The 20,615-nt window shown below is 31.5% G+C and overlaps 4 protein-coding genes across 9 annotated transcripts; 2 read left to right on the top strand and 2 right to left on the bottom strand.

Annotated features, from left to right (window-relative positions):
* Positions 1 to 6: 6 nt before the first annotated feature.
* Taf7 (TATA-box binding protein associated factor 7) lies at positions 7 to 1,929 on the bottom strand. Its single transcript, XM_070314822.1, has 7 exons — positions 1,727 to 1,929; positions 1,507 to 1,635; positions 1,328 to 1,408; positions 875 to 1,241; positions 451 to 810; positions 211 to 371; positions 7 to 115 (listed from the first exon to the last, which is right to left on the bottom strand). Exons 1-7 carry the CDS (start codon positions 1,811 to 1,813, stop codon positions 92 to 94), a joined length of 1,209 nt encoding a protein of 402 aa, XP_070170923.1. The 5' UTR covers positions 1,814 to 1,929; the 3' UTR covers positions 7 to 91.
* A 273-nt stretch (positions 1,930 to 2,202) lies between these two features.
* Positions 2,203 to 6,711, top strand: Mfs10 (major facilitator superfamily transporter 10). 2 transcript variants are annotated; one of them, XM_070314778.1, is made up of 7 exons: positions 2,203 to 2,478; positions 3,262 to 3,485; positions 4,079 to 4,315; positions 4,383 to 4,470; positions 4,561 to 4,781; positions 4,856 to 5,386; positions 5,490 to 6,711. In XM_070314778.1, the coding sequence occupies exons 1-7, from the start codon at positions 2,409 to 2,411 to the stop codon at positions 5,610 to 5,612; spliced, it is 1,494 nt and encodes a 497-aa protein (XP_070170879.1). In that variant the 5' UTR covers positions 2,203 to 2,408; the 3' UTR covers positions 5,613 to 6,711. The 2 variants fall into 2 exon arrangements, with proteins under 2 accessions (XP_070170879.1, XP_070170880.1); XM_070314779.1 differs by lacking the exon at positions 2,203 to 2,478 and adding an exon at positions 2,502 to 2,629.
* An 877-nt stretch (positions 6,712 to 7,588) lies between these two features.
* Positions 7,589 to 11,604, bottom strand: LOC138943833 (protein CIP2A). The gene is made up of 10 exons (XM_070314772.1): positions 10,991 to 11,604; positions 10,625 to 10,846; positions 9,982 to 10,475; positions 9,735 to 9,909; positions 9,284 to 9,619; positions 9,002 to 9,207; positions 8,662 to 8,911; positions 8,323 to 8,562; positions 7,984 to 8,235; positions 7,589 to 7,909 (listed from the first exon to the last, which is right to left on the bottom strand). Exons 1-10 carry the CDS (start codon positions 11,090 to 11,092, stop codon positions 7,682 to 7,684), a joined length of 2,505 nt encoding a protein of 834 aa, XP_070170873.1. The 5' UTR covers positions 11,093 to 11,604; the 3' UTR covers positions 7,589 to 7,681.
* Positions 11,605 to 11,966: 362 nt separating this feature from the next.
* Rab5 (RAS oncogene family member Rab5) lies at positions 11,967 to 19,309 on the top strand. 5 transcript variants are annotated; one of them, XM_070314757.1, is made up of 7 exons: positions 12,057 to 12,973; positions 15,001 to 15,169; positions 15,481 to 15,632; positions 15,758 to 15,974; positions 16,361 to 16,485; positions 18,393 to 18,411; positions 18,626 to 19,309. In XM_070314757.1, exons 2-5 carry the CDS (start codon positions 15,007 to 15,009, stop codon positions 16,471 to 16,473), a joined length of 645 nt encoding a protein of 214 aa, XP_070170858.1. In that variant the 5' UTR covers positions 12,057 to 12,973; positions 15,001 to 15,006; the 3' UTR covers positions 16,474 to 16,485; positions 18,393 to 18,411; positions 18,626 to 19,309. The 5 variants fall into 5 exon arrangements, with proteins under 5 accessions (XP_070170871.1, XP_070170858.1, XP_070170853.1 ...); XM_070314770.1 differs by lacking the exons at positions 12,057 to 12,973; positions 18,393 to 18,411 and adding an exon at positions 11,967 to 12,050; XM_070314752.1 differs by lacking the exon at positions 18,393 to 18,411 and having other exon boundaries at positions 18,626 to 19,307.
* The last annotated feature ends 1,306 nt before the right edge of the window (positions 19,310 to 20,615 follow it).

Raw genomic sequence — 20,615 nt, 5'->3', positions numbered from 1 at the left:
AAGAAAAAAATAACAAAGTTTATATTTTTAAACACAAAGTTTATAACAATGATTTATATGATATTAATATAATTGTGTATATATACATTTTCTATTCCAGTTCTAAATCTTGTATCTGAAATATAAAAAAATATATATATATATAATATTTACAAGTCAAAACAAGTGTTAAATGCAATTAAATATATACATGTATTATTTTCATTATACCTCTTGTACTTTTTGCATTTCTTGGGTTAACAAGTTATCCAAGATCTCCTGGAACCGTTGTCTCAGTTTGACATTTTCAATATTAGCTATTTCAATCTCTTGCTGTTGTCTTCTTTGCCGTAGTTCTGCCAATTCCGCGTGAAGAGTAGCAAGACGTGAATCTAGATTTTTTTTCAGACAAATAAAAGTTGAAAATTTATATTGTCCTTATAGATACAAGTAACACTTATTTAAAATTACCTTTAGATATGGATACTTGTGGTGATTCCGTGTAATTATCCGAAATAATATATTCCGCGTGAAATTGTTCCAATTTTGAAGTTTTTGCCGAAGTAGCATCATACTGTTGTTTTTCAGTTTCCGCATCACCATTGTTATCGTTTTGAAACATTTCTTTACTAAATTCAGTAACTAATCCACTGCTCGTCGTCGCATTATTACTTGATCTTTCAGAATATGCAGCTTGCATAGAATTCGAGTCTGAAACTCTACTATCTGCCGTAAGATGGCTATTTTCATCTAGTTCCATCACATTTATGTTTGCCTCTTCATCGTCGTCTTCGCTATCGCTCACAGGTTCACCAAATATGTCGTGTTCAGCTAGAACATAAATTATAATGTAAAAAAGCAATTTGTATAAACAATTGTTTAAACCATCACTCACCAACATCCAGACTCTGAGATGTATTCCCGTTAATATTTTCCCGTTTAGTCTTAACTGTGCCAGATGATGATACTTTACTAGGTTTTGACTGATCTTCATCTTCACATATTACTTCCCACTTAACATTAACAGCATCATTGTCCTCTCGCAATAAACGTTTAACTTCCTTCTCAATCTCAGGTGCTTCTACATATTTCTTCTTCAAAGTTTTTCTAAATCTTCTACGTCTTACATTTTTAGCAGGTGGTGTTATACCATGAGGCCAAAGAAATTTTTTATCAACTTTGTTTGGATCTTTTTTCTTTTGCTTAACAGGAGATTCTTCGTCTGTTGCAGTATGATCATCCTCTTCTTTACATATTAACATCTGAGAAATATCACAACAAAAACATTATAAAATGCAATATAAAATGTTTTACTTTCATGTGAGATTGTAATATTCTGTCAGCTTACCTGGCATATATCAGCAGTTTTATAAAGGCTTTTGTTATCAATTGTTTTTAAAGATTCCACTATTGTCGGTAAATCCACAACCTAAATGAAAACTTTGTTATACAAACAAATCTATATTTGCGTACAAATTATATTTTAGTAATTTCAATCGAATAATGTATGATAATAATAAAATTAACCTTAGCATGGAGTAGCCAATGGTCAAATCTGACCTCACCATAACGCATGTCATTTTCTAATTTTATCATCAACCTGTCTTTTAAAGGTAAACTGCTACGTAATGTTTCTCTTAGTACTCGAGCGGGTTCCTTAAAAAGAATAAACAATTTATTAATAATCTTTGATTTTCAATTTACATAATATTCAAAAAGTAAATTCATCAAAATACAAGAAATATACCGGTGGTAGCCGCAAAATAAATTGACTCTCTAATTCAACTTGTGGTTCATTGCGACTTTTGTAATCGATATTTGGATGACGATTCATTTTCTTCAAATTTCATACAAATTTAAAACGTTAAATCTAATCTGGAATTTTATGCGTATTATGTCCAAAGTCTTATCACTATTCTAAATTCTAACAGCATATAAAATACGAAACATGAGATACGAGCAGAATGAAATATGAGATTATACTATTTTTCCATAGATATTGGATATATAGACTGTAATATACAAACTTTATTACAACTTGACATAGAACTCTCTGATTGGTCAATCGTCTAGTGTAGTAAAAATTCCTAGATACTGATCAATGTGAATAGCTGTGTCCAATCTATATATTTTACATCTATGGCTGAGATATAGCTTTTCGCGAATTCGCTGCTACATTTGCGCATGCGTGAGATTTGCCCCACTATTTACTCCGCACATATACATACATTCGCATAAACGAGTGACAGGTTCATTCTCGGAACCGTAACAACACGACAGTAATGACCTGCTATTGGTACGGATGCATTGGAGGGAGTGTAACAAAAACATAATTTCAATGCTTAGAATGGTAGTGAATCATCGTGAAAGCGTGAGATCACCGTAGAGAGCGGGCACGACCGACGACGACGAGAACGTTGGCGGGCATCATGGAAGTACTGGATCCGAGCGTCTCTAGAGACGATCAACCCCTTTGCATCAACGATTCTCTGGAGCGAGGTCCGCCTAATTTTTTTTAAACAACATTCGCATTCTTGTACGCTTACATCCACTATTTATATAATTGCATATCGTTCTTACGCAAATGATAGAGATGCTTGTCTCGCCAAAGCATCGTGATGTTGTTTGGAAACAAAGGAATATGATACTGGTATTAATTAATGATAACACGAAAGAATGTTCTATTATATTCACATAGATTGTAGATAATAGAATAGTTTTATATTTTTATAAGACAATAGTAACATTAATAATATAAGATAATTCAAATGCCACAATATGATTTTTTTATTTTTTAATCGTATTCACCAATACCTGCTTTAAATTAGTTTATATATGCAAAATTATTTTATAATTATTTATCGGATACCGCGCTTTTCTTCCATTTTTAGTTTGGAAGAAACAGAACAAATTAACAATTATTATTTTGAAAATATTAGCAATGTAATTGTACGAGGAGATATATACAATGCTGTTAAAGCATTTTGACAGATTTCCTGGGCCGTTTTTAATTGAAGTTATTTCAAAGAAATAAATATATAGTTTCAGAGACTAATTCTGATTAACTTAATCGTTAAATGATTAAATTTAATTTTCTTTTAGTACAAATTTAGTACAAAAAAACATTTAAAAAAAAATATAAGATAACTCAAATTATACATAATGCAAAATTTGTTATGCACAAATATATGATGAAAAATTGTTTTTTTTGCGATTAATATACATAATATATTTTAACTATTTTTTTGTTGGCAATATATAATTGTATTATTATTTTTTCAGTTAATACATTGCAGATTCCAGCAGACACTAAATCATGCATAAAAGCACGCCATACATTAGGTTTCCTGGGTTTTCTTGGCTTTGCCCTTGTGTATGCTATGAGGGTCAATTTATCAGTAGCCATTGTTTCCATGGTTAATCAGACAGCGATACCACATACCGAGGACAATGATACTAGTGATGTTTGTCCCAAAACTAAGCCAATAAATGGAACTTTTATACCGGTGGGTATATTGTTATTTTTCTAAATAGTTATATATTGATAGCTTATTATATTATTATTTTTACATATTTTGATTGAATAAAGATTTATTTCACTATATATAGGTCATATAGATATTAATTATCATCTAATATTAGTCATCCAAGTTTTTATCTCATTTTATACGACTCAGATATACAACATAACTTACACACATGTTAATATTTGGATTTTTTTTATAATATTTTATTATTAATATATGAACTAAAAAAATAAAATATTTATTATAAATCTATTAGATTTCTCCATTTCTCTCTTATTTTCAGTTATTTCATTAAATATTCATGCAACATCACAATGTCATCATAAAATATGTTATTTTCAAAAAAACAATCCTTCTTTTATTAATATCTGAAAAATAAAGCTATTTATATTATAGATTTTTTAATAAATTAGAAAGAATGATAATTGTATATTTTATAGCTTACAATCAAAGCTTTTAAAATATTTCATGTTTGGAAATTTGTTTCCTATATTTTTATTTTATTATAGTATCTTTCTATTATTTTATTATATATAATTTAAAATTATCTTTAATATACATTTCATCATCAGAGCGCGGGAGAATTTGACTGGAATGAGAAGACTCAAGGTATCATACTGGGTGTTTTTTTTCTCGGCTATGTAACGACGAATGTCCCGGGTGGTAGAATGGCCGAGAAAATGGGCGGCAAGCTAATTTATGGTCTGGGAGTGTTTCTGACTGCTGTTCTGACAGTGATAAGTCCATTTGCCGCATATTGGGGTCTAGTACCGTTTCTAGTTATACGGGTCGCAGAAGGCTTTACCGAAGTAAATATTTTGTCTCTTAGATATGTATTCGCATGCGATCGGCAATTAATATTTTTTCGTAATACAGGGGGTAACATTTCCTGCGATGCATAGTATGCTGGCGCATTGGGTACCGCCATTGGAAAGAAGTAAATTTGCTGCTATAGTATACGCAGGTATAACTTTTTTGTCCCTTCTTTTCCTCCCGTCCATGTTCCTCTGATAAATATAAACTGCTCAAAAATATTGATTATACTTTTTTTCAGGTGCGAATTTCGGAACTGTCGTTTCGTTACCAGTGAGCGGCTGGCTGTGTTCACTAGAATTATGGGGTGGTTGGCCACTTGCATTTTATTTATTTGGAGGACTTGGTCTCGTATGGTATGCGTTCTGGTTGATATTTATATATGATACTCCTTCGCAGCATGCAAAAATCGATCCTTCCGAGAAGGCGTATATCGAAGCTAGCGTTGAGAAAAAAGACGAGGTCGGTATTACGTTGAATATTCATACGAATATATTATTAATGAGTCTGGTGTAATAAATAAATAATTCTAATAGAACGACGATCCGGGAGTACCTTGGTTATCTATCTTCACCTCTCTACCTATATGGGCCATTATCATTACACAGTGCGGTCAGTCCTGGGCGTTTTACACTCTTCTGACCGAGCTACCAACGTATATGGATAAAATTTTGCATTTGAATGTACAACAGAACGCATTTCTCTCGGCATTACCATACTTGAGCGCTTGGTTGGTGGGGCTCGGTATTTCGAGCTTTGCGGATGCGCTCCTCGCTCGTCGTCTGATCTCGCCGTTGGCCTCGTTCAAACTGTGGAACACGGTTGCTTCGCTAGGACCTAGTCTCAGTTTCGTCGGTGCTATCTGGGCCGGATGCGATCGTATGACCGTGATGCTGATGCTCGCGGGGCTGGGCTCTCTTCAGGGCGCAGTATACGCCGGAAATCAGATGAATCACATCGCGTTAGCGCCCCGTTACGCGGGCACCTTGTACGGATTGACGAATGCCGCAGCAAACGCATGCGGCTTCTTGGCGCCTTACGTTATCGGCAGTATAGTAGAGGGACATGTAAGTATATATTCGTCGCATATTCTCTGTTTCAAATTTGCTTATTGAAATACAAGTGTGTACATAGTATACGCTTGCATTTGTTTTTTGTTTTGCATTACAGGAGACCCTTGCACGCTGGCATACGGTGTTCTGGATGGCAGCAGGAATAAACATGATTACTAATTGCTTCTATTTATTGTTTGCATCTGCTACTGAACAGCCATGGAGTAAAGGCGGTAGTTGATGACGATGTCGCATTAGAGACGCGATATTGAACGTGGAAAATAATATATTCTCTAATCATATTGCACACAGTACATTTTAATTTGGCTGGCCAATTTTTTATAATACTCGGTATATATAATATATTACCGATTATTTTTTGTAAAATAATTTAATGTTTATTAATTTATTTTCTAAAGTTTTATAGTCTAATCGTATTTATCATTAGGTGATAAATACAGTGACAAATGGGTCGTATTCCAGTATTATCCATTTTTGCTAACACATAATAATTAGATAAGCGTCGCCCGTATGGCCTCTGCTTCAGATGATTGAAATTGTTATATTTCTTTTATTTCTAATCTTGCTTTCAATCCAGATTCAGATCACATCGAATACATGAATCTGAATATATAAAAATATCTGCAGTTTTAGGAAAAGAAACTAAGTAAATACAAATCTTAAGTTTGATATAGTAAGTCTGTCTCTCTTGCGATCAGTATTTGGAAGAAAGTGAGTAGCAGTATGTGCAAACATAAATTGAAAAAAATAGAGTAAAATGTTTTCAATGTTTCGTTTCCGAAAAAATAATTTTAAATTTCATTACTATAATAAATTATTGAAAAAAGTTATATATAAAATATTAAGATTACTTAATTCTTTTTTCAATATGATAATTTTGCATAGTTTTCTTCCAGGCGATTTAACGAGATACGATCCAAAGTCATTAAAAGTTATTAATGCTTAAAAAAGCAGTAAATAATGATTCTCCAATTTTTTTAAAAATAAGTCTCTTATAAAGAAATTCTGATCTATTTTTTTCAATATATTTTTGCATACAACATTTCTTTCTCGATTATATTACTGTATGAAATATTTTATATATATATATATATAAATGGCATTTAATTTTGCAAATATATATTCTACTAAATATATATATATATCTCACATACATATATGTACACGACAATACATACAATCATATAGATCAAAACTTGCACATTCGAAATCTGCTACATACACATTTGTTTTATCTAATATTAAAAAATGATGACATGTGATAGATTCTGTCTTTACAAAGAAACAATTGAAATTATTAGTGATATGGATATTAAAAATTATATATATTATATATATTCTTACTTATACAATTTCAAAAATATATATATATATATATATATATATATATATATATATAATTTCTAAACATATTAAATATTGTCAATATATTGTTTTGAAAATACAGGTATTATTTATTTATAATGCCAAAAGAGAAATAAGTAAGATAAATATTCTTCTATTACATAAAAATTGTGTGTAAGTGGAATTTATTATATTCAATGTGTTAATATATGTCATTGACATATATATTTCTGACAATGAAACAAACAAAATAATATAGAAACAAAGAAATGATTTTGTCATTAAAAAAGAAAGGAGTACATGTATAATTTATAAAAATTTTATTTCAAATGTATCAAGGTATGAAATAAAAATCGTTAGAAATTGTACCTAGCACAATAGACATTAATATTCATATGAAATATATTGAATGCATATCATACATCTTCAATTTGAATGATATTTTTACAAATACAAAAGTTTGCATAACAATATGTATATACAAAATGACATAATCACATTTTAATTTGCGAGAGAAATATTAGAGTAGTCTTCTACGTGAATAAATGTACAAAAACTTTTTCCAAATATATTGATGATATCTAAATAAGCTTATAACAATAATCGATTATTTATACACAAATTTTTAATCATGTTCTTACTACTCATCTATTCAATAAATTTTGCTGTTAAAATATATATATTGCATTATTTTTATAAAATTTTTGTGTTGTATTTTATTTTGTTAATTCGTTCTGTTTAATTTTTCGAGGTAAAAATACTACATCTATTTGTTCTTTTATATGTTGATGAGAATTAACATACAATTAAACAGAAGAATATTAGATGCATTTGTATGGGAATGTTGGATAAGGATAAAAATTATATTGCCCAAGTCATAAATGCATTTTCTACACTTTTATCATTTTCTTTTATTAGTGTAGTTTTAAAATGGAAAAAAAAATGCTAACTTGAATTTAAATCATCTTTCTTTTTCGCAGTAAGCTCAAAAATCATATCCCGCATGCGACTCAAATCTACCAATTCTGTTTTCATTCTTTGAATATTCTTTTCTTTTTCTGATATAGTTTGCTCATGCGTCTGTAACATTTGCACCATTTGTTGAATTTCTTGCTTAAGCGCAGATATATCGTTTTGATTTGTTTCTATTTCAGCATTTTTTTTCTCTAAAATCTACACAACATAAAAAGTGTAATTAATTAACACAGCATATTCTTAATCCAATGTAAAAGAAAAGTTAATTGTACCTGTTCCTTTTTGCTGAGAGAATCTTTCAACTTTTGTAAAAGTTTACTTAATTCGTGATTTTTGTTGCTCATATCTGTAGCTTTCTTTTCTGCGGTTAAACGTTCGTTGTCTAATTCCTGGATTTTTATTCTTAATGTATCAATCTGTTTGTTGCTAGTCTCTAATTCATTTGTACATTGCGTTAACTTCTCATTCAGATGTTTCAAATCTGTTGATTTTTCTATCACAATTTTTTTCAGTGATTCAATTTCCTACAAGCAGATAAAAAAATGCTATATTATAAAAAAAAAATTGTTATAACTGCAAACACATTTCACATGATTGTAGCAAGCACTAACTTGTTTCTTTGTAAAAATTGCTTTCTTAGATTGATCTTCCATTTCGTGAAGTTTTCCTGTTAATATAGATTTTTCAGCTTTTATTCCTTCCAAGCACTGCTGGGTATCAAACAATAATTGGTGTAATCTGCTAGATTCAGCTATCACTTGTGCTAATCTGTGTTGAAGACTAGTACCATGATTATTCGCCGCTTCTAAACTCGATTGCATCGCCCTTTCGGAATGTCTCATTGTCGCTAACTTTAGTAAAATTAATTACAATATAATGCATATAGATATACTGTACTAAATTCAGTTACAAATATGAAAAAAAGAAAGAAAGAAAGCAAAAAATTGTACCTTATATTCGTATAATTCCATTACCGCAGACGTCGGAACATCGTTTATCCGATTCGATTCAAAAGTTGATTCGAGTTTGACTAAGAATGCATCGAGGCGCTCTTCTTGTGTGATAGAGAATAATGGTGCCAGTTCATTCCCGGTATAATTCAAGGACGCCTTATTCGCAACGTCCAATACATTGCTGTTAGTACTTTGAACTAACATTAATGGTTCTAATTCTTTCATGCAGATCGCCACTGCGGAAACACTTATCAAACAGAAATTCCATATATACAACTGTACTACTATTGCATTAAATGAAAATATTAAATATTTTTACTACATGAAACACTCTTACCATTCCTGTGGAAATCCAGTTGATGATGTTAATTGCAAGACTTTTTGTTTCACTTCGCCATCACCAGTGAATAATGCTAGCGCCATTACCATTTGTATTTGCTTTTTACTAAGTAATTCAGAATACAATGTCAACCAATTGGAATAACTTGTCGCTAAGTCCGCTGTCAAGGCTAATGCATAAATGTAAAGATTGGTGGAAGCATTCTGCAAAATTAGAAATGTATTTAATACAACTATAACTTTAGCATATTATATATACATTCTGCATTAGATAACATACTTGGACGAAATTTCCAGTCCAATCTCCAGCAGCAGGAAATTCGTTATCTAGCATGCGACTAAATAATCTACGCATTGCATGTTCGCTAAACGACTGCATAATTTTTTTCTTAAGTGCAGGAGTTTTAATCATTTCTTGAAACAGTTGCATCAATTCAGCTTGTTTTGTTTCCGTCCCTGCATTTTGACTTCCATTTTGCCCATTACTTTCATCTTCTGGATTTGTTATGAGCATAAGAACAGATGGATCTACCTCTGTTAAAACTTCGATGGAAGTTTTAGTGCGTCGTGAATCAATGATGATGCTTCGTATGAGTGCTAAAGCTTTAGAGCACACCTACAATTTTTCGACAGAAATTTGGATTAAATTATTAACTCTTTTTTTTCACTATCTTTAGATCTCCAATTATTGCACTAATAATTAACAAGAATTGCAATAATAATTTTCATACTTGTTCCACAGGTACCCATGTCATAGCCGATTTTATACAAGCAGGATATAAAGGAGTTAAGGCAGCTAATTTCAATTTCACCAATGATAATAAAAATTCCATCATAAGAGCAATACATTCTGGATCTGTGTTTTCCTCCAGAGTGACTAATATATTTTCTACATCTCTACCATAACTATAGACAACAGCAAAAAGAATAGTATCCTTATACATTATATTGCACAAATATCTGATTTGATAGACTTACTTTGAATATGTAAGCAGTATATTTCGCGAATGCTCATTTTGTCCGACATCGTTAAAAAAATCAATAATGTGCCTCAATAATAAAACGTCTTTTTTTTCCATTGCTGTTCTAAGATTTGTGAAAGTTAGCGATGCAAAGTCCATGATATATTTCTCGGAAATATTTGTATTGGTTGGCTCCAATATAATCAATAGCTTGCAACATTGCACACTAGTATTAATGTGCTCTTGGAGCTTTAATAATGTTCTGATGAATGCTTTGGTATTGATGGTTCGCATCAATGTATACACTGCTGGAAGATTTTTATAACACAGATTTACCAGCACTCCTAATGAAAGTGCAATAATCTCTTCTTCCTTTGATTGTACTACCCATTGAGTTAATGTAGAGATTAAATATGGAAGATGAGCTTCTTGCCACAATATCTTGATTCCATATGTTAATTCCTGAAGTAATTTTAATACTCTTATCCTTTTCTCAGTCGTCAAATTTGCCTATATATGTGTTAAAAAAAAACAAAAAACATGTTAATCAAATTATTTAAAAAAGCTTACTATAAATAATAGAATTTTGGTAAATGTGCATATATCTCTTTATAAAGATTTATTATGTAACAAAATAATTTAATATTAATATTTCATACCTCTAATAATCTTGCTAATATTGGCGCAAATTTGTATGTATGAATTAGTGATTGTCTAGCAGGAACATTTCTGCAAGCATTTTGTAAAACATCTATGGCGGTCCAGATCAAAGTGGATCGTGATCCTAAAGAATTCATAAGCTCATACAGACTCACATAGAATTCTGCAGCTATGCTGGTTCCAGGATCAAATATAATCAGATCCAGTGACACGCTTATTATCTTAAAAACATAAATTTATAATATTAAATAATATATCTCCATCATGTTTTTCCAAATATAATTAATAATATAAATAAGATAATAAATAATATAAATAAAATATTATATATATGTATAACATTATAATATAATCATAATATTTACTCCAAGACTTCTTTGTATAGCAGACGTAGTACTTTCGCTGGGATGCTTGGTATAATCTGAGGCCGCTGATATAAATGCTCTCATATGTTGATACTTCTCCATTATTGCATTCGAATATTTTACAAAAAGATTTGACAAGAATTGCTCTACCTAATTAATGTCTCGAGTACAAAACACAAGTTTTCTCGAAAATTTATATCACTGCTGATCACTGCATAAACACAAATTATCTAGCCACACGTCAGGAGTCAAACGCAACGGAGATATTATTATCCAGAAAATATTATAACGTCTAGTTTGATATAATCCAGCATTTTGTCGCTGCGCGTATTCTCGAATCGTGAACAAAGCCAACATGTAAAATGAATCGGTTCGAATCGTGGACGTCCATTTTTAAAGATCCGTCTGATTCAAATCTACCAATCGCGTCCATTGTTGCCGCCCAGGCCAATCGATGAATAGCACAAGATGTCAGTGCGACATTTTTCTTTTTTTACTAACAATAAATTACTAAAAATGTATTACCAGAGAGAGCCATTTAGGTGCAAACTCATGTAGCGAATGAGCGCAATACGGAACGAGAGGGGAACCAATCGCCAACGTTCCGCAGTTTTCGTTACGTTCGCGATTCGTTCCTTTCTCGTTCCGCGTTCTGCTATTCCGCTGCATAGGTTGCACAATCAATCACAAAGAATTTACAAACAAAACACACTCAGAAAACTTAAGATCATATCTAATAATTTCTGTCGATCTAGCTTCGTGTAGGTTGATAAGCTATCGTGTCCATATCATAGATAGTATAAAATACATAGACGGAGCGTATTCTGCGACGAATAGGAACATTTGTGGAAAAGAAGGGGAAAGGATATCAACCAACCGAATCTACCCGAAAAGAACCGAAGAAGATTGCATTCCGAGCCGAACAAGATCACATTCCGATGCATCCCGCTTGCGTGTATCTTGAACTCTCCCATTTGCCCATATCGACAGCTAATGCTCCGTCTACGTATTTTATATGTCTATGGTCCACATACTGCTTCCTACTTGTTCGTAGTAGTCGGTACGTATACATTCGTGAATCGCGGAGAAGGCAAAACGGCGGAGTCGCGAGAGAGAGAGAAAGAGAGCCGTTCGACGTTTCGAGATTTCGCTTTTCCGATTCTGCGAAATCGAGCAGATCACTGCGTTGTACGATCTACGGAAACGGAGCGGAACGAATCGGCAAAAAGTGACGCAGCACCGTATGCATCGCGCGTGTCGGTAATCTACCCTTTTTCTCTCTCTCTCTCTTTCTGTCTCCCTCTCTCCTTCTCTCCCTCTTCCAACGCAACGGTGTGTCAAAGTTCCGATTACTCGCTGTCGATGTATGTTCATCGTCGTCGTTGGTGCCCATCGATGTAGGTTACGGAGGAAAAGTGGGAACGACCGCAGGATTAAGTCGTGAAGGTGTAAAGCGATAATAGCTCCCCCGGGACGTACGCCTCCTCACCGTCAGGTTGTGCGCGACGATATCGAAGTGCGAGCGAGAAGCGACGACGCGAGAAAGAGAGAGAGAGAGAGAGTGAGAGGAAGAGCGAGAGGACGAAAGTGCGAATACAGTTGACGGGATCGGTTCGCGCGCGTGAGAGAGAAAGAGAGAGGAGAGTTGTCTTTGGAGTTTTGCGTGCGTGGTTTTGTGTATCTTGTCCACCCTAACTCTTCTCGTCGCCGGGAGCTGTCATAAATGTACACGTTCTACATAGATTGCGCGATCTATGCTCGGTCGACGGGCCGATCTATCGGTGGCAAGTGCTGATTCGAGTCTGACTCGGCTCGCGCCAGTGAATCTACGTTAATCGTCGTCGTCGTCGTCGTCGTCGTCGTCGTCGACATCGTCGACATCGTCGACATCGTCGTCGTCGTCGTCATCGTTAACATCCCCCGAAGAAGCAGCTAGCCAGCGAGGCGCATCAATCTAACGGCGAACCTCCTCAACGCAAACAGGTTAAGCATACTCCCGAGACTCATGATCTCTATTTTGGCAGGTGTCCGTCATCCCGGGAGCGTGCAAGCATGAGCGAGCGAGAGAGATGAGAAACGAATCGCTAAATTATAATTTTCTCCCCATCCGAGAGAATTCGATGGAAGAGAGAGACGAAAAGGTGACCGTCGGGTGACGATGCGCTCCGCTTGTGCTCGAGTTTTCGAGGGGCGTTTTAATATTTCGGATGTTGCTGACGTTTCAACGTCGGACGGTGACAAGTACTCAGGGCTGTAACAATCGTGGCGCATTCTCGTTCACTCCCTTTATTCGTCTCTCCTGTCCTCCTTCCCTCTCTCGTTTACTCCTTCTCTTTCCTTCGCCGATCTTTTTCCGCTATCTCGCATTGTCTATCTCTCCCTCTTATTTGCACACACACACACACACACACACACACACACGTACGTTGCGCGGCGCTTGCGCACGCATACACACACACACACACACACATAAATATACACGACATAGCTCTTCCCGTGATCCCGTGTCCCGTCTTTCTCCTTTCCTTCATCGTCGACGCGTCGTTTTAACGGTTTTCCATGATTTTTCGATAATATCCCATCTACTCGAGATGACTCGAGATTATCACTGACGTAGAGTAATTATTCGGCGAATTTTTCTCTCCATGCGAATGTCGCGAGACAGCTCGTACGGTACATAAAACCAAAGATCCTTTTTTACAAGCATTGTACGAATCTCGTGATTGTCGTAAAAATTGGTGCATCGCTCTTCTCGTGACGGCTACTCCCGTATTCGATCTCTTTCGCGCTAGTCGTCCTCTCGCGATCGTAATTGTAAAGAAAAAAGAAAAAGAAAGTAATGCGGGGAAACTCGTTCTCGACGACTTTAGTCGCACAAAGAGTTAATTGGATAATATAATTAACAGTGCCGGATCTCTTAATGGGTTAAAAAGAGCCTGTACTTTTTTGTTTCTCAAATTTGTTAGCTACCCCTTCGACTTTATCACCGTGCTTGTAAGTAATCGTTCTTGTTTTTAAAATCCTCAATTCTAGTTGATCGCGTTAATCAAAGTATAATAAATCCAGTAATGATCTACACATTAAAGTACAAGTGATTTATTGTTTTACACTTTGAGATCTCTCAGGCATTACTGACTTGTTGTCTTAATAATACTTTTATTTTAATATCGTTTTCATCCTACAATCTTTGTTTTTTTGAATATTTTTATCTTATCATTTGCACTTTCGTATTTCATGAAAATATCTGTCTTTAAAACGATTTTCTGCCTCTTTCACATTTTTTTACAATTATTCTCGAGTGATCTTTTTCTTTAAAATTATATCCTATCTTTTATTTGTCTTTTATTGTATTCCTAATTGAAATTAAATAGGCAAGTAGATTCTACACAGTTTAAGAGCATTATAATTATCTATCGTATGCATGAAACATCTTATCTGTCATACATATAAAATTATAAATAGACATTTATCTATTCAATTGAACTTCAGCGAGCAATGACAATAGCAAACTATAAGATCTCGTTATGACGAATATTATTTTTCTACAAAACTTTTTTTATGTAGGAGCATCTCTAAAAATATCTTTATGTGTGTTTCATATTAAACGCTAGATTTTTAGCATGAGTGTAATATTAAAGTTTTATTTAATTTATATTATGTGTAGATATTGAAAGAAAAATACTTTATTACAAGATTTATATTAAATATTTTAAAATTTCAAAATTTTTATTAAAATATTGCATTATTGTTAGAATATGTAACTCTGTGATTCACTTGAATTTATATTTATCTGATATTTATAATATTTAAGTATAACAGCTAGCCAATGGTACTAAAAAAAAGATGTCACTAAACATACCTACAAGTGTAAAACTTATCATAAAGCAAATAGAGAAGCTTCTTAGAAGTTTAATATGACTTCACAAATGTATCAAAAGCCTAATGATATTGTTCAAAATTAATAAAATTGCAAGATTAATCAAAACTAACAAATTAAATTTTCTTTTTAGGTGATCATGGCGAATCGGGGTACGGCTCAAAGACCAAATGGATCGACACAAGGGAAAATCTGTCAGTTTAAGCTAGTTTTACTTGGTGAATCTGCAGTTGGAAAATCGAGCCTTGTTTTAAGGTTTGTCAAAGGACAGTTCCACGAGTATCAGGAGAGTACAATTGGTGGTAAGAATACTAATATAGTTCTACTAATATAATTCTCAATTTCATATTTATCAAAATATAATTTATTTTTTTAAGTTATATAAATATAAAGTTGTTTAATTGTAACTTGTTTTAAATTGTATACGCAATTATATATTTAAAGAAATATTTATAATTTATCTGATTTTAAAACTGAAACTAATATTACAATGCTGTTACAACAAGCAAAAAATTATATTGTTTATATAATAAAAAAAATTATATATTTAATCTTTGTATGCTTTTTTTATTTATTGATTACTTGTCACTATAGCAAATGTTATTATTTCCAGCTGCATTTCTAACACAAACCGTATGTTTGGACGACACAACTGTAAAATTTGAAATTTGGGATACTGCGGGCCAAGAGCGTTATCATAGTCTTGCGCCAATGTACTATCGTGGTGCACAAGCAGCCATTGTTGTATATGATATAACAAACCAGGTAGGCAGTCAATTTCTTTAATAAAGGATTAAGAGAGAGAAATATATAAATTCATGAATTATCTTTATGATAAAGATGAATCAGTAAATACAGAACTAAACGTATATTTGGTTATTTTTCATTAGGATACATTCTCACGTGCCCAAACATGGGTAAAAGAATTGCAGCGCCAGGCCAGTCCAAGTATAGTAATAGCATTAGCTGGAAACAAGGCAGATTTGGCAAATAAAAGAGTTGTCGAATATGATGAAGCTCAAACATATGCAGATGAAAATGGCCTTCTTTTCATGGAAACATCTGCTAAAACGGCGATGAATGTCAACGATATTTTCCTTGCAATTGGTAAGCTATACATATCTTTGTTTCATTTCTATTAATATATGATTATACATTATGTTATTATAGGTAACGAGTAGTATAATAAAATAATTAAGCTGTAAAAAAAAACATTGGTATTATCAAGCAATAACGTATGTTTGTATTAAACTTGCCATTTTATTTGATAATATATACACCAAAATATTATTTCATCTTGTATTACACGTTATCACTAATCAAAGTGCGTGGAAACTTTGTACATGTTGATAACACATCATGTTGAACAGTAAATAATATTTTTGAGAACAGAGAATATGTGTATGGTCTACAATATTAAAACATATTGATACACGTATAGTTTTATCGTAGAAACGTGGAAACAAATAATTATCTTTTCTTTTTTTTCACAGCTAAAAAGCTTCCTAAGAACGAACAATCAGGAAGCGCAAGTTCGAGTGGTCAAGGTCGTCGACTAGTCGAGTCGGATGGGCAAAAGGCAGCAACCGGCAATTGCTGCAAGTGATTATCTAAATCCGTATGTGTCTCACAATATATATATTCGTATCTATACATATTTTTACATTATTTGAATATATACTGTTTTCAAAATTAATTAGGAAAAAACTAGAAGAGATATTATTCCATTAATGAAAAGTTGAAAAAATATTTGATATGCCTAATGAATATGTTACAAATCAAATGCATATTCGGTGTATATCAATCTGTTCACATATTTTTATAATAATAGAATATATAATGAAAAGAAAGCGCGATCAAAAAAGGAAAAAAAAAGGGAAACGGGGAAATATATCAATTTCATATTGTGTAGAATAGACATTTGCACTTTAAAATGCTTTTAGCAGATTTTTGTATTAGTATATATAATATAGGAGGTATCTCTGAGTAGTCACATACATGCAGTTTCATAGAGTATATTATATTTCCTGTTATATGTTTAATATTTTTTATAGTATATATTCTCTCGCGCCTTTTGCCTTCTTTATATTTATTGGAACAATAAATAAACACGGCGGATTAAAATAATTAGATAAGAAAGAAAAGTGCGGATTGTGAAAATAAGCTCCATTATATGATCGTCAAATTTATAATCTGCAAGATATAAATGTGTATCTATAATATTGATGTATGATATTTAGCTGATATTGACAGTTTCTTGTAATTAAAAGATGGTTTACACAAAGTATATGTGAAAAAAACAGTTCTAAATTTTATGATGTTTCTATCCTAATCACATATCTGTGCTCATTTTTTGGTGAATTTTCCTTTTAGTATTACTGCAATATATCTCTGTTCAAGCTTTTTAATATAGAAATATCTAATATAGCAATCCCACATAATCGAAATAATTCTTTTTAACCAAACTTTTGCAATGTTATTTCGTTGAATGGCCAACATTGAATAATATTATGCGATATCTCGTCTTTTTACTTCTTAAGTAACATTAACATTATTGTATCAGCTTTATTGAAGTCCGAATTATGTGCATAATAATATTGTAATCTATGTCTTATATAATGTTTAAAAACAATATTATTTTTCTATTATAATTTTTCTGTTCTATTACTTTATTCGCGATTAATTTAGGCGCATAATCTTTACAAAATTTTGCAAAAAAGTTATTTAACAAGATACTATAGATATGTCTTGAGATTGTATAGGCATGTAGTGTTTATGTAAAACACTATATAAATATTAATAGACATTATAAATTTATAAAGGTTTCCTTTTTCTTTGGTGGATTCTACTTTCTGACTGATAAAGGTGCTACAAGAATACACATGTGTATGATCCATTATGCAAGCTTGCGAAAATGTTTCTTGCGATTTATAATAATACTCTCATCTACTGCACAATGATACGTATCATTGGATTGTATGTTTGAAATATAATATTTTTTGTAATAATGTGATAGGTAAAACTATTTAAAATTGTTACAAAAAAAAGAAATTCTCAGGGTGCAATTTTTCTCTTTATAATCTCTAATATCCTTATATATTTAATTATATATTTATTTCCGCTCTCTCTCTCTCTCTCTCTCTCTCTCTCTCTCTCTCTCTCTCTTTTGCTTTTTATGAGATACGAGATTATCTAGATATATTCTGTTAAAATCACAGGTAGGTTTCATTCTTATTCGGAGAAAAGAGAGAGTTTTCAGAATTCATCAAAACAAATTGTTTTTGTAGTATAGTTACAGTCTCTTATGCATTGTAGATATTTAACAAATATAATACATATATGATGGAATCATACATGTGACTCTCATTTTCCTCATTATTACATACATATAATAAAAAAGAGAAAAGATCTTTGTATGTTTGAAAACTCTATATACTTAACATTATGTACTTTTCAAAGTTGATGTGTACTATTTAAACATTTATCACTGTTTTATTTTTACTGAGAGAATTAATTATCTTTCAGAGATTTTTTATTAAATTAGGTAAGTTGCAAGTGTAAGTTGTTAATTATTCAACAAAATTTATATGTCAATACAATGTCACTGTCACACCTATTTTTATATTATTGACCTAGAAAAAATTTTAATTAAGCTAAACTACTCGATATCTATTTTTTATTATGTTGATTAAACTCGTCGTTTATATGCATCTAGAGTAATATTGCAGTGTAGACGCGCTATCTATTTCTGATTACAGATATGTACTATAATCTACAAAGATAAGTGCACCATGAGTGTGCTACGATGAATTTGAAACGAGGACACAAACAACATGGGAAAAATACAGAGTGGGAAGTGAACTATGCAGGACATTTGCAAATATTTTGCTTGAGTGATTGACTAAGAACCTGCGTCTCAATGTAACCGACGATATATCATCTATTTTGAGTATCAGATCTATTAAGAGGTGGTAAAGAAAGCTCCCATTTGTAATTCTAGTAGTGTAATGAGCGGTGTTCGTTATAAGTATATAAATATATATATAAATACATTATATATATATTATATAAATCATATAGACAAATATGATTTATATATGTAATAAGTAATGCTAATAATAATAAATAATATTAATAATAATAATTAATAAAAAATATATATATAATATACCATTAATATAATACATCGTAAATATTGATAATATACTGATAACAGTATATTTAAAATATGCAACGTCTAATGAATTTTTGGCACGCAAAGATCTTGTAAGATAGGAGAAGCTATCCCTGCTGCTATTACTATGTATTTTCTTTCTTAGTTTGTAACACATATAACAATCTCTTGCTCTAAAAAATATATTGTATATTAATTTTATTAACAACTCATAATGAATTATAAATGAATAACACGGGAAAAAAAAAATAAACTTGTGAATATTACAATGGCTCTTTATAATTTGTTTTTTTTATTCGACCAAAGAAAACTGTTCGTTAAAAAGCGTGAGTTTATTATGTGGACAAATATGACAATTTATTGTTTTAATTGAATATGCACATATGCATTTATCCATTTACAAATCTCTCTCTTTTTTTTTTTTAAGGTAACTCTTTTGTTAATGAATTTACTTACATATTCATACATTTGGTATATTAAATATTGACATACTTCTGTATTCAGTAAATATGTTGGTAGCATTATTTGTATAATTGTTTATACTATGACATATCAAAGTATGATATAAAAATGAACGATAACAACAAATCGAAAGCAATAGTAAATATAAAACGCAGGTTTCTATCCGAATGCACTGTACTAGATGATACGAAAATTATACTCAGGAAAGTACGTTCTGAGCCCGAGTTGGAAAGTATTACAAATTATGATGATATATGTGGACCTTGGCAATTTCATAATGTACCGTTGCATAGTCAATATGATTGTCCATTTTCCAAATTAATAACGTCCGAAGATATAGCTTGCATGAGAAAGCAAAGAGATAAAAAATTAATTTTACTATTTCTCGGTAAAAATTCGCATTTTGCTTAAAATTATTAAAATTATTCAATAATGTGCATAACTTAATAAATGCAATATATCTATTATGATTAATTATATTTATACCGTGTTTTTCTTAAATTTGTTACATATGTAATATGATAAATGTATGCCATTATTTTCAGAGGAAAAGATTCTGTGTAACATACCATACAAAGATAAAAACAAAGAGATATTTGTAAAACTTCTATGGCAAATTTTCAAATTTTTCAAGTATAAATATGTGCAAAATATTTCATGTGTTTATTAACATTTTTAATTAGAAAGAACACTTTTGTTTAATTACACAATGAAATTTTATGTTGTAACAAATGTAATATTTAATTTGTCTCCTTTTATGCAATTTATGTAATAATAACTTATAGCTATAAAGGAATGATATTGTATTTTAGAAAGAAACTGTTCAATGATCAACAAATTTCTATAGTTATAGAATTAATAATTTCGACTCATAACTTTTTTCTTACAAGCTATTGGAATACAGCTGACGAACCATATAAATATTTTTTCGAACATCTTCTTTTATATACCGTTATGGTAATCGAAGTTTAATTATAATATGCATGTATATATTAAAATTTATGTTGTACATATAATATATATTTACTCTGTATTCTCAACAATTCTAGGATCCACCGTATTGTGCAGAAGTATTCACACCAAACCAAGCTGAAATAGTACTTGAATTTTTT

The sequence above is a fragment of the Polyergus mexicanus genome, unplaced genomic scaffold, assembly GCF_030449975.1.
Source record: "Polyergus mexicanus isolate NDT 795.1 unplaced genomic scaffold, iyPolMexi1.0 SCAF_2, whole genome shotgun sequence".
NCBI lineage: Eukaryota > Metazoa > Arthropoda > Insecta > Hymenoptera > Formicidae > Polyergus > Polyergus mexicanus.
The sequence above is the reverse complement of the archived record's forward strand: the minus strand, read 5'-3'. Positions and strand labels throughout refer to the sequence as shown.

What these genes read in the sequence shown, in the direction of transcription:
- Taf7 (XM_070314822.1), bottom strand. Translation starts at nt 1,813, where the DNA reads ATGAATCGTCATCCAAATATCGATTACAAAAGTCGCAATGAACCACAA. An exon ending in AAACTGCTGATATATGCCAG is followed by an intron (nt 1,242 to 1,327) that starts GTAAGCTGACAG and finishes GATATTTCTCAG; the next exon opens with ATGTTAATATGTAAAGAAGA. An exon ending in ATCTCAGAGTCTGGATGTTG is followed by an intron (nt 811 to 874) that starts GTGAGTGATGGT and finishes TTTATGTTCTAG; the next exon opens with CTGAACACGACATATTTGGT.
- Rab5 (XM_070314770.1), top strand. Translation starts at nt 15,007, where the DNA reads ATGGCGAATCGGGGTACGGCTCAAAGACCAAATGGATCGACACAAGGG. An exon ending in TCAGGAGAGTACAATTGGTG is followed by an intron (nt 15,170 to 15,480) that starts GTAAGAATACTA and finishes TATTATTTCCAG; the next exon opens with CTGCATTTCTAACACAAACC. An exon ending in CGATATTTTCCTTGCAATTG is followed by an intron (nt 15,975 to 16,360) that starts GTAAGCTATACA and finishes TTTTTTTCACAG; the next exon opens with CTAAAAAGCTTCCTAAGAAC.
- Mfs10 (XM_070314778.1), top strand. Translation starts at nt 2,409, where the DNA reads ATGGAAGTACTGGATCCGAGCGTCTCTAGAGACGATCAACCCCTTTGC. An exon ending in CAACGATTCTCTGGAGCGAG is followed by an intron (nt 2,479 to 3,261) that starts GTCCGCCTAATT and finishes TTATTTTTTCAG; the next exon opens with TTAATACATTGCAGATTCCA. An exon ending in TAAATGGAACTTTTATACCG is followed by an intron (nt 3,486 to 4,078) that starts GTGGGTATATTG and finishes TTTCATCATCAG; the next exon opens with AGCGCGGGAGAATTTGACTG.
- LOC138943833 (XM_070314772.1), bottom strand. Translation starts at nt 11,092, where the DNA reads ATGGAGAAGTATCAACATATGAGAGCATTTATATCAGCGGCCTCAGAT. An exon ending in CTATACAAAGAAGTCTTGGA is followed by an intron (nt 10,847 to 10,990) that starts GTAAATATTATG and finishes TATGTTTTTAAG; the next exon opens with ATAATAAGCGTGTCACTGGA. An exon ending in TGGAATTATACGAATATAAG is followed by an intron (nt 8,563 to 8,661) that starts GTACAATTTTTT and finishes ATTTTACTAAAG; the next exon opens with TTAGCGACAATGAGACATTC.